This window comes from Ptiloglossa arizonensis, chromosome 3 (genome assembly GCF_051014685.1).
Source record: "Ptiloglossa arizonensis isolate GNS036 chromosome 3, iyPtiAriz1_principal, whole genome shotgun sequence".
NCBI classification, from domain to species: domain Eukaryota; kingdom Metazoa; phylum Arthropoda; class Insecta; order Hymenoptera; family Colletidae; genus Ptiloglossa; species Ptiloglossa arizonensis.
This window is the reverse complement of record NC_135050.1, coordinates 29,300,026-29,312,688: the sequence shown is the minus strand read 5'-3', so window position 1 is coordinate 29,312,688 and position 12,663 is coordinate 29,300,026. Positions and strand designations below refer to the sequence as shown.

Sequence of the window (12,663 nt, the reverse complement as noted above, 5' to 3'; positions counted from 1 at the left end):
TAAAATCTCGGGCGCGTGTAAGAGGAATTAAGAAAATTATGGTGTTCGCGAGTCCGTAATCCCGACATCGTGGATACAGCGGCGTCGAGACCGCGTTCGTTTCACCGAGTGGCTGTAAATATCCCGGGGGATGAATCTGCTCGTTTTGCCGGCAAGAGAGATAAAAAAAAAAGAACAAAAAGTGGAGTATTTACGATACGATTCGAGTACTGTTTGTAGTACTGTTTACAAGACCGGAGTATATATTGTGACCCGACTACTGTACAGGGTATCAGAAATGCGAACGCAACTTCGTCCTACGTGGATAACGGTTTGCGCGTGTGCAAATATTGAAAACGATCACGATTCGTAACGTTGAGTAACCATGGTCACTGAACTCGTTCCAAGTTGAGTCACAATTATCGTACACTACGTACGGTGCGCTCTCGTTTAAAAAGAGCATCGAGTAGCCTCGAAATTTCCCAAGAACGTTTTCGTTCGACTTAATTGATTTCGACCGTTTCTTTTTTTTTCATATTTTTAATTAAGCGTAGCATTTATTTTTTGCACGGTACTGAAAACACGAAAATGGATTTTTTACTTCTCGATATTTCGCACAACTTCGCGCGACCTGGATGCAACATTATCTAAAAAAAAAATAACTCCGATTCCCTCGCGCAAATACTCGCGAATTAAATCGATTCGATGATACGTTGCTCGATAAAAAATAATGTACCATTCGCTGTGTGAACGAAGCGCGTCTCCGAGAATATACGCAACGGAGAAGCGTTAACGTCGAGCATCGATGAGTGCAACGCTTAAGAATTTCTTTCTCGGCGTGCTCGAACTTTTGAAAGATAATGTACGACTAATTGCCCGTGGATAAAGTGGCCGCGCAGCGGTCGGTATATTTACAAGCTAATTTTCGAGCCGAAACAGCCGGGGGAGTCCGATAATCATTCACCGAAAGCAGAGAGACAGGAAAGACAGGACAAGGGGAAGATGATACGTTACCGGGAATCTTCCGAGATAAGGGTTTTTAAGACTTCCGGTGCGCCGTCGCATTCCGATATTAGGACAAGATACGAGTGGTTCGTGTTTCTCCGCGTGGACCACCGTAAGACACTCGTAACGCGTTTCGTCCGCGTCATAAACGTCTGACGCATCGCTAGGCGCGCGTTAAAATTTTCTTTCTCTATCGGTAATATATTTTCGCTTCCTTATTATCCGCGCGCACGAATCGAATTCGTGCCAGGAGAATTCCGATAACTCCTAACTTTTGGTTACTTTACGGTTCGATTATCTCTCGAGCGTAATTCAACAACGAACGGAGTTGCGATACTCTCGAACGAAATACTGTTATTATTCGATTACGAAACAGCTGTAAAAAAAAACAGTTCGTTTAATTTTTTCGCGCAGAATTCGATACCCTTTAAAATCGATTTAGAACACGCTTTTTAACATTGTTGCGAACAACGGATGCATACTTGAAGAATCGAGAAGCTACGAGAGGTGACCGTAATCGATTTTACCGCAAATCGATTCGTGAGGCGGGAACGCGACGGTTGAAATAAAATTCGTTCGATATTTTTATCGATCGCGATACTGATTTTTCCTCGTAGGTTGGAAAGTGGTGAAATTGGAAAAATTCTAACGTGGTATTTAAACATTTCTTTCTGGATCGACGGTATACGTTTTATTTTTAATCGTCGAGGAACGCGAAACGAGATATCGAGGGTCGATTGGACAAAGTCGATCGCGAACCGAACGCAAAAGATCGTTACGAACCCTTGAAGTTTCACGGACTGGCAGCGCAAACTTGGTCGAAACCCGTGACCTTTACGTAACGAATGAATGAACCGGCAGCGATGAACGAGGGCAGAAGACGAGGGGGAGGGATGGGGAGGGGAGGAGGTGGAGGAGAGAGGCGGCGAAGGAGGAAAGAAAAACGCGAGCCAATTAGAAGGCACTACCGCTCCGATAAACGAGCCTACTCACCGAAACACCGAGAGCTAGTCATGTTTCATTGATGAACGGTGAATTGTGATACCATCCGCTGGAAAAAGGTAAAAGGACCGTGGTCGAAAGAATGAATGAAAAAGAGAGAACGGGAAAAAAAGGGTGTAGCGTGGGACGTGGTCAACGAGAATGAGAGAACACCGCCGGAGGTGGGGGACAATTAATGACGCGTCAAATATCAACGTGTACGTGGTCGTGAAATGAAAAGAAAAAAAAAAAGAAAAAAAAAGAAAGAAAGGGAAAAAATGATACCGATCTAAAAATAGCCCACGAAAACCAACGTGAAGTCTTTCGCCGCGATATATAAATCCTGTACACGAGTTCGAAAACGCCTCGGAATGTTCTCCAACGCATCGGCGGAATATTTTCCGCGAGATGCGTGACAACGACGAACGTCGTCGGTTTTTCGAGTCTCCTCGTAACGCCAATTGTTTCGTGTACAGTTACACGAGCTTCTTTCTCCTTTCCTTCTAGTCGTTACTTTGCATTTGTAAATTGCGCGACGATGACGTCGAATAAACAAACGTACGGAAACGGGCGTAGAAAGAAATTTATTTGACGAGAAATCTGCATCGAGAAATCCGCATCGAGAGATCTGCATCGAGAAATCTGCATCGCCGTGGCGGCGCGAGAAGCTAAAAAGTTAACGTCGGGGCGAGTTTGGGAAGTTTTTGTTCACCGACGAGTTCGACATTGGTCTCGAAGGGGTTGAAATTCCTTTCGGAGGAGGGAAACGTCATCGCTCGAGAAACGAATGGTTCAACGGAGGTCGAACTCGTTGGAATTCGCGACGATTTGGCAATAGGTTCGCTCGAGCGGAACAGATGCTACATATCGAAGGGAGAGAAGGCAGCGCGAAGGGAAATAGAAAAGAACAAAAACCGGCGGATAAAGGGGAGACGAAGGTAAAGAGGAAACGGGGAAAGGAGGTAGGGGGGAAGAGAAAGCGGAGGGAAAGAGACGGGAGGTTTCACGGAGAAAAGACGGACGACAGATGTTGCCGGCGAAAGAAATGCTGGTACAAACGGGAGGAAGTCGGGAGGAAGAGAGAAACAGAGGGGTCCGAAGGAGAAAGAGGGACGCTTCCGGCATTAAAAACCGGCCGGCAGGCCACGGATCCTCGTCAGCCTCTCGTCATAAACCGCGGAACGTTTCCCGAACAAGGAAACTCTAATTTATTAAACTCGCGCCTCCGCTGCCCCCTGTCCCTGCCCCCTACCCCGGTCCCCGACTCGCGAGCCAAAATTCGAAACGAACCTTCGCCAAACGCCACGAAAAACGAAACGTACCGGATCGTTCGATAAGTTTTGTCGTTTTTTCCATTGTAAAAAGATACCGTGACACTTCAACTTTGAACAACTGTAAATATATGAGTCGACAGATCTACGTGAAACCACGCACATGTTCATCGAACGGTAGTACCATCTTTAAAAAAAATTAATCGACCAACTTAATAGCGCCGTTTCTTACCGAACGACGAAACTTATTCAGCTATCTATTACATCCTTTGCTTCTCGGGGATTTTAACGAATAATTTTAATTTAAATTCTTAATCGTATTAGTTTCTTTACAGAGAGATACGTTCACACTCTACAAGAACGTAATATTTCAATTCCAATTTGAATTCCAAATCACGAAATTTTCCCGGATGGAAAATACTACACCGAATCAGGTGGCGACCGAGGATCTCCTCTCGAGTCCAAAGGGTTAATATTCAGACGAACGATCTTGAAATTCTACCTATTCGTTGTTACTCGTTACTCGTTACTCGTTCGATCGGTTTCCTTCCGAGTGAAATTACATTTATCTCCATCGATCGATATACCCATCGATCGTACGATATCGAACGCGTGTTCGATCTCGTGTCGTTATCCCCGTGGTGCGGTCGCGACGGTGTTCGACGACTGTGCGTGTTCCTCGGCGGGAAACGAAGAACGGATAGGAAGCGGCTAGAGGAAAAGAGGTACGGATAAAAGTGGAACGCGTGGATTTTTCGCGCGGTGCCCGTGGAGTCTGTGGTGGCGCGGTTGGTTCCGGTGTATCGTGGATCGTGACGAGCGAACGGACGTACGGACGGAGGTGCAGCTCGCTCCTCTTCTGCAGCAGGAAAAGATGGCTCGTTTCCTCGCATTGTTTTTAACCGCGGTATATAAGCAGCTATACCGGGACATGGGAGCGGATATGCGGAGCACGGACACGCGAGTGCACGCTCTGTCGGCCGTGTGCCGGCATCCTACGATCCTCTATGTACGCGTTTTCACGACGCGAGAAGTAAGCCGCTCCTCCTCCTCCACCTCCTCCACCTCCTCCACCTCCTCCACCTCCTCCTCCTCCCCCTCCTCCTCCTCCTCCGTGGATTAGCGGGCTGAAAGGGAGAGAAATAAACGACGTTGACCGACAATTTCGAAAATCTTGACGGGAAACTGATCGACGATAACGTTCCAGTCAACGTGTTGGTACTTTGTTGTTTCGGTGACACGTCATTGCTGCTTCTTCTTCTTCTTCTTCTTCTTCTTCTTCTTCTTCTTCTTCTTCTTTTTCTTCAATTTTTTTTTCTTTTTTTTTTCTCGCAATCCAAGGCGAACGGAACGAAGATCGACGAAACGGGAAATCGAGCGTTGCGCGTTCATCCGGCTTCGTTCTCTTATCAATCGCGTAATCGGTTCCGTTCGAAGAAACGTCGCGAACACCGAAGCCGACGAAACGATGCAATCGAGCGGAGACGATACACGACAATTCCTCCCGGTCGAAACTCGGTCTTTCGAAGAAACGTTAGAACGTTAACGTTAGATCGGTAACGGAGATACCGAGTTGGAAAAATTACGATCCCTCTTCCCCGTTCCGGAGAAACATTCCGTTTTCGGAAGTTACGCCATTTTCACGGGACTGAAGAGCGAGTAGTTTTCTTTTTTTTTTTTAGAAAATGTTTTCGAAGACGGTTGTTCGAGAAGATACAAGAAGTTTGACAGATTTTAAGATCTGTCCTAAGATTTCTTCCTTTATACAAATGTCTATTTTGCGTCTACATAAATACGATAGACGAGCGCGTTCCAAATGTCATTTTGCACTATGTACCTGAAAACTCGTACTAACATTTATTACGTATTCCGAGATATTTTAAAATGGGCAAATACGTTCGTTGGACACGAGTAAATTGTAACACGCGGATTTTGGAACACGATTGCGCAGAAACTGTCGCATTTATAACAAAAATTCCTCCACAAACGCGTTACCTAATCATCTGACAGTCTCGAGCCACAGCAATTTCGCTGTGCGTCGAGCAATATCCGAGATATTAAGAAAAAATTGCAGCCGGAGAAAATGTTACAACCGTCCCGGACGTCGGGTCTGTTGTAACACTGTACAGGGACGACGGTAACGTTTCATTTTAGAAAATCAAGATATTTATTTAACTAAAATATAATTAGAAACGAAAGACATTCGTTTTAAAATAGCAAGAAGAGTTAACTTTTGAGTACCTAGGAGCTATTTTCTTCCTTATACAAATGTCTATTTTGCGTCTACATAACTACTGCGTTTTGCACTATATACCTGAAAATTCGTACCAATATTTATTATATAGATATATAATAAAGAGATAGTTACCGTGTCACTACCGACCCGGTGTTAGAACCGTCCCCTACTTCTCTTTAGAAACGATTGTTTGAGAAGTTCGATAGATTTTAAGTCAGTCGAACGCGTGTGAAATTACCCGCTCGTTAAAGGCGTCGAATCAAACAGGTCGTCGTTCGTTGTACCGACTCGGTTGAACGACAAGGTGTACGTACGTAAACGAGAAGTTTGTAAACGAAGGTGGAAAATTCTCCGACAAAAGATGACCGAGAGTATCTCGCGCGATCGTTGGTCGTTCGCCACGATCTAGGACTCGCCGCGATCCTTCTCGTTCCTTCGTAATACTCTTTGCGCTCGAAGCACCGAAACGTTAATTTCTACGTGCGTTGGTTACAAACGCGTTAGGTAATTATTAATCGATGCGCGTGGCCCCGTGGCTCGTTCCAAGAAGAATAGCGCGTGTCCCGGTTAAACTATTTATTCCGATCCTGCTCGCCTAAACAGGACGAGGACAGGAAGACGCTCGGCAAGAATCTTCAATTCGCCAACGCCATCATAATCAAGCGGATATGCGTACGTATGCGCTCGAAGCTGTAGCAAAGCGACTCGCTTCGTAAAATACTAAGCGTTCCTCTTCCGAGCGGTAACTCGCTTTGCAAAATCAACGATACATCGAGCCAATTAACGTACCCGAGTTTCGAATTAACGGATCGCAAAACGTTCCGCGACTGCGTTTCCTCGATTTCGAATCCGACGAGGATCGAGCCGCGTACATTTTTTCTTTCGTCATTTTTAACATCGACGACGCCCTCTCGCGTTCTCGCGGTAACGAAAAAAAAAATCTCCCGAACGGAACTAAGGAAACACGAACGCAGATCCTGTCCAAGGTATCCGTTCAAACGGATTTAATTATAGAAAACCCGTGTATCGCGAGTATTAGGGTTGAGCCGCGCGAGTTTCCAGGAGCACCGCTTTCCTAGGAACGTTTCCCGCGAGAATCGAGTTTCGCGAACAGTTGTTCAAACAACTGGTTACGTGGTCGCTTCGTCGCCCAATCGCGCGAAATAAAATCGATAAAAACACGCGCCCGTGCAAAGAAGACTTCCGAGTCGCGAGTAACGGGTAAACACGACTTACTTTTTATCCGTCACTCGTCGAACGAATCATCAAATTTGAACGGTAAAAGGAAATATTACCAATGAAAAATTCAATCGTTCGATTGGTCGCGTTTTGATTGTTTTTCCGCCGCTGTTCGCTGAAATTATTTCGTTCGAACGACTCGAATTACGACGCGACGTAACATCGAAACGAATCGAGATTCCGATCCGCGCGCGCGAACTTGGCGAGGATTTCGAATCGCGGATGTTCGAGGAACGTTTCCATTCCGCTTCGAATTCGTCCCGTTGCGACGGATCGTTTTCGTCGACGAGGGAGAAGAAAGAAAAGTTTCTCGGCGACGCGAGATGGAAACGATTCGAAAGATGGCGAGAAATCGCGGCCGTGGATCGCTCTCGTGCATCGTCGAGCGTACGTCTACGTTGTAGGTATCGCGAACGAGATCACCGTACGGCGAAATGCAACGGAAAGCGGACCGCCGTTACCGAAAAGGAGTCGCGATCGATAAGTTCGGTACCAACGAGGCCACGAGCCGACGCGTGCGCTCGTTCCATCGAACGGGACCGAAATATCGATAACCGTGCCCTCGTCCGCCCACGCTGACCACCGAAAAAAGAAAGAAGCCGATTTTCGAATCGAGCGAACATTCCTGGCCGGTGCACGACATTCGTCGCTGTTATTCCGGCGCAACGCCTTATAGACCGGCCGACGGACGGACGGACGGACGGACGGACGGACGGACGGACCGACCGCAGGGTTACGAATCGCGTCGTACGTCCGCCCCGTTCGTCGATCCGTCCGTCCACCCACGATGCTTTTGCTCCGAGTGTGGGCAGTTTCCTGTACGTTGGTCACGTATTCCTTTTTCCAGCCCACACGCGTCCGTGTCTCTGTGTTGGCAGAAGAGAGACCTTCCCGGAGAATCTCTATGCCGCCGCGACCGCGGGTTTGGCCCGCCTCGTGCGTCTCTCCTCGTCGACCGACCGGTGGAACGGAGAGCCGAGAGACACGGCGATAGAGACCGCTGGAGGAAGGAAGAACGCGCACGCGCAAGAGAGAGAGAGAGAGAGAAAGAGAGAGGGGGAGGTTCTCCGTCCTCCCTCCTGCGTGCCATATGTAAAAGCGTACCCGCATTGCCCGTCGAGTGACGAAGGGACCGTACTTGCGTGCTTGCGTACGTGCGCGAGTGCGTCCACGAGCGAGTGTGCAAACGAGTGAATGAGCGAGAGAGCGAATAAGCGGCGAGTGCGTGAGTGCCCGAACCAACCAACGAGTGCACGAGCGAGAGAACGAGCGAGCGAGCGCGTGAGTGCACGAGTCGCGTGTGAGGGAGTGAGCGAGTGAACGCGTGCGTGCGTGCGTGCGTGCGTGCGTGCGTGCGTGCGTGCGTGTCGCTTATGCCTGTGATAAAACGTGACGTCACGGGCCACGTGATCGTACGATACGGTGGGGGCAGCCCATTCATAATCCGAGGAAGGACAGGCTTAAGGCCGTTTCGGATGTTACCTCGAACCGAACGCCGTAGCTGCTTTTTTTTTTCTTCGCTTTTTTTTTCTTCCCCCCCCCCCCCCCCCCTTTATCGTGCAAACTACGGTTGATGCACCACCGACGACCGATACAGGAACCGAGCGGCTCGAATATTGTTCGACGAACGATGCTCGACCGTTCGATTCGAGCTCGCGCGATCGAGCCACGTCAGCGTACTCGAAACGAGGAATCTCCACCGCCGTGTATCCAGAATACCTTCTTCCTGTCGCGCGGACAGGAAACTTTCGACGATCGCGTTTCAAGAGAATCTCGAAACCGCGCAAACGTTTCTCGAGACCCCCGTCGAGTTTTCGAAAAAAAAAAAAAAAAAAACATTCTTGTCGAGATTACGGTACACGATCGATACTAGTAAATTATTAGGTAAATACGATTCAACGAGCTTATTTATTCGAGCAGCGATCTTTCATCGTTGAAAGTTAAGGCGCGTATCTATCGTATCGTAAATCGATGTTCCTTCTCTCTTGTTCGATTTTATTTCGAGCTTTCTTTCCTATCGGAGTGAGTTCTACGACTCGACTGTGTATTGTCTCTAATTTTAAGTAGAATTTGTTCAGATGTAAGCTACGGTACACTGTTAATTTTTGTTTATGGAATTTTAACTTTATCTTTAATTTGAAGGAATATTCTTATATCGTTCCTCGTACAATTACACGGAAAGAAAACAAACGCGTATCGAATCATCCGGTAGACCTGTAAAGGATCGAACCGTTACATTTCAACGATAAGGAATTTTCGTCATTTACGAAATTTTCCGCTTTTCATCGTACATATTTTCTAAACGCGAAATATTCGAGCAAACAAAGTCGCAGAAATTTATTCGTTTACATCGATCCAGTTACAAGCAAAACATTGAACGCGTATCGAACAGAATCGAAGTCCATTCGATACTTTTACGAAAGTGAAAAGGAAAAAAGACATTTCCCGATCAGAAGAGCGATTGAATTAAATCTCGCAAGATTTCGTAATAGTTTACGAAAAATGTCTATAAACTTCTATAAATTCCTATAGTTTACTATAATTAAAATCGGTAGGTTTTATTCGACGTTCGTCGATATTCAACGTTTATTTGGCCGGTCTCCGATCGGGATTGTTCAAAGCATCGCAAACATCGCGCGTTACGTTACGTTGCGTGTGCAAACGCTCTGTGAGCCGTGAACGATGTAGGAATTTGCAAACGTTCGGTGATTAAACGTGGCTCTCGAGACGTATTTGAAATGAAATGTAAAATCGGAAAGAAATCGCGCGACGTACGAGAAGACACCCTGTGGAAGCATATAAGGCGTGCCCACGGATGCACAACACGGCTGATAGCACGATAGATCACAACTACAAGCACCGTATGCGACCAATGAGTCGTATCCTGCTAAACTGTTAAGAAGGAAGTGGTTCGTTGCTGCTGTTCTCTCTCCCTCTCCATCTCGCACTCTCCCACTGGTCGTCCTTTTCTCTCTCTATCCGCACGCATTCCGCCCTCTCTGTCGGTTCGACGGTCTATCTTTCTGCTGGTAGCACTGTTCGCTCTCGCGGTTACGCTTCACTCGTTGCTTCGTGGTTCCATCATTGAATATAAAGATCGCGCGAAAGGTCGATGAAAGAAACGCCAACAAGACGGCTGTAAACGTACCCGCTACCGGGATTGGAAGCGCGACCACGCGTTTTCGGAAACGCGTTTCCGATTTCGTTCGCGACCGTTCACGCTGTTGCGATCACGAAACGCAACGGGAGAATACTTGACCAGATTTTCGGGCGCAAGACGAAAGTTTTGCCTCTCGTTTAACAACAATAATTATCTTTAGGTCTGTACAAGAGGCGGTATTATTATCTATAGGATAGACCTGCTTATTTTGCACCATTCTGTATATTGATTTTTATACGATGTAATAAAGATCGTGTGACCGTCGTTACTATTATTTTCTTCCAAAGAAGCTTTACGTCGAGGATCGAAACGGACGATTTTAGTGGTCAAGAAATACACGTGCTCGAGCGTATCGCGCGAACGATCGTAACCGTACGCTCGTATCGTTTAAATATTAAATAATTGGCGCCGAGACATCGATGTTAAAACTCACCGGTATCTTGCTGGATTTGAGAAAGTCCAATAACGCCTCGAGGGCGCCCAAGGTCGATGCCTGCACGAAAACTCCACGTTCCGCGAGACGAATGTTGCCGAGGGCGCTGGACAACTCTTTCGCGATCTCTTCCTTCAGAATATCCACCTCGTCCGGTTTCTGAGCCACTTGGAGGTTCAATCCTATTCGTAAAACATCGAATCGTACAGTTTGTTCCCTCGCGATGTTATTAAATTGTCGACGAGAAGTTACGTTACAAAACACGAGCGAAACATTCGGCGAAGATAAAATATTGCTTACCTGCGATTGCTTTTTCCAAGTCCTTTGCAGCAATTTTCACTCCTTGCGCGGCTTTCACCTCCCGATGTTCGATATACGCGCTCTGCGAGTAAAAAAAAGTATCATTCAAACAGTAACCGTTATGTTTGTCGTCGCTGACATTTATTCGCGCTCTTTTGTGATAAATAGAATTATTGATTTCTTTCTTCTAGTAAACTCGCGACAGACATAGCGCCTGCCTAAATAAAGCAAGATCGGCCTATTAAATTTACTTTCCGTGTATTTTTTGAATTTTGAACTAAAGTACCACCGTGATAATACAAGTAACTGTTATCCTAAGTACGCCCGTTTCCTTACTTTGACTCTCAATTCCTTCAATGGCTGTGGCATGAGAAGCGAACGTATTTGTGTCACTATAGGACCATCTGTACCAGCGACTATCATCGTATCACCTTCTCTTAACGTTCCATTGACTAGAATACAATCTATCGTAGTGCCAAGACCCGGCAAAGCTTTCACTTCTAAAACTGTAGCTTGAAGTTCTTCGCTGTACATGAGTCTCTTTGCTAGTGGGCCTTGACAGGCCTCGACTATTAACAACAACAGGTTACCCATACCCTCGCCTACAAATAAACTAGCCGTTAACGATAACCGTTATTCTGTGTCGAAGGATTTCAATATTATATATTATTTAGAAAATTAATACAATTTATCAATGTACCTGTAATAGCGCTAGTAGGAACGAGGGAAACGTAACTTCTAGGATCAGGGTTTTCGTAGAACAATGCGGCATTCAGACTCTGTTCAGCAAATTGCACGATCACGTCCTTCGAACGTTTTTCGAATTCTCGCTGCGTATTAATCGCTTGGCTTTTTACTATGTCTTGAATATCTTTTCGATTCATAGTTTGCCAGTCGTATAATCTGCGAAAATAATGTTATTTAATTTACATTTTACTGCGAGCTAACGTACAACCATTGCTCTCAAATACTTCACCTATCGATTTTATTTAAAGCTACGATAAAAGGACATTTCTTCGTTTTCAGTAAGTTAATACTTTCGATAGTCTGTGGTTCCAAACCGTGCATAATGTCTACTACTAATATCGCTATATCACAAAGAGAAGATCCTCTGTTCCTTAAATTGCTAAAGGATTCGTGACCAGGAGTGTCTATGATCAATAATCCAGGAATTTTGAATTTCTTATCGGCAAACTGAAAAAAAAATTATTTCCATCGATATAAGTTCGTACAAACAATACATAGAACAATTACACCGAAACAACTTACTCCTTTAACGTGTTTCGTTGATTCTTGTATGGCATCGATAGGTACATTTGTTGCACCAATTTGTTGCGTTATACCGCCCGCTTCACCATCTTGCACATTCGTCCTTCTTAACTTGTCAAGAATTTTCGTTTTTCCAGTATCGACATGACCTAAAACGCACACTACGGCAGCTCTAAGATTATCCAACGTTCTATTCTTCTCCGCTTCTATCCTTCGAAGTTGTATTCGTTCTTTAGCGCGTTCCTTTTTTCTTGCCGCATCCGATACTTTGTCTTCTAACCCACTGTCGTCTTCGCTTTCCTCTGTATCCGATTTACTGCCACTGTCGCTCTCGGATTCGCTTTCCGAAGATTCTTTTCTAGTTATCTCGGCTTGCGTTTCTTTTGCTTTTTCAGATGGACGGATCGTTTCCTTCGCCTTCTCAGAAGTTTTTGGCACTTCGTCCGATTTATCTATTAAATTATCCTTTATTAAAATAAATTCTAACAAATAGATGCTGTAAATGTATCTGTAATTGTACACAGATAATACCTTCTTCTTGTTCATCTTCGCTACTCTCAGCATCCCACGAATCTTTAACGTCTTCCGTTGTTTCTTCGGTTTCTTTAGATTGCTGATCTACAATTTCTACCTCGACTTTATTTCCATCTGTCACGCTCTCTTCCACTTTTGCATCGTCCTTTTCATCGAAGCTGACTTGCTGCTTCACTTTGTTCAACCTTACACGTGTTCCTGGATCGATACATTGTTTTTACGACTTTGGTACTTATTCGAACCTTATTTTACAGGC

General features: G+C 45.6%; 1 protein-coding gene across 1 annotated transcript in view; it reads right to left on the bottom strand.

The window, feature by feature from the left end:
- The window catches only part of LOC143144950 (uncharacterized), a 59,894-nt gene that overhangs the window by 31,128 nt on the left and 16,103 nt on the right, over positions 1-12,663 (bottom strand). The window contains exons 40-46 of the mRNA XM_076307832.1: positions 12,405-12,605; positions 11,874-12,325; positions 11,581-11,798; positions 11,305-11,507; positions 10,941-11,206; positions 10,605-10,686; positions 10,305-10,486 (exon numbers count right to left, since the gene is read on the bottom strand). Of these exons, the coding sequence (XP_076163947.1) occupies positions 10,305-10,486; positions 10,605-10,686; positions 10,941-11,206; positions 11,305-11,507; positions 11,581-11,798; positions 11,874-12,325; positions 12,405-12,605 (1,604 nt within the window). The remainder of the gene's footprint in view (positions 1-10,304; positions 10,487-10,604; positions 10,687-10,940; positions 11,207-11,304; positions 11,508-11,580; positions 11,799-11,873; positions 12,326-12,404; positions 12,606-12,663) is intronic.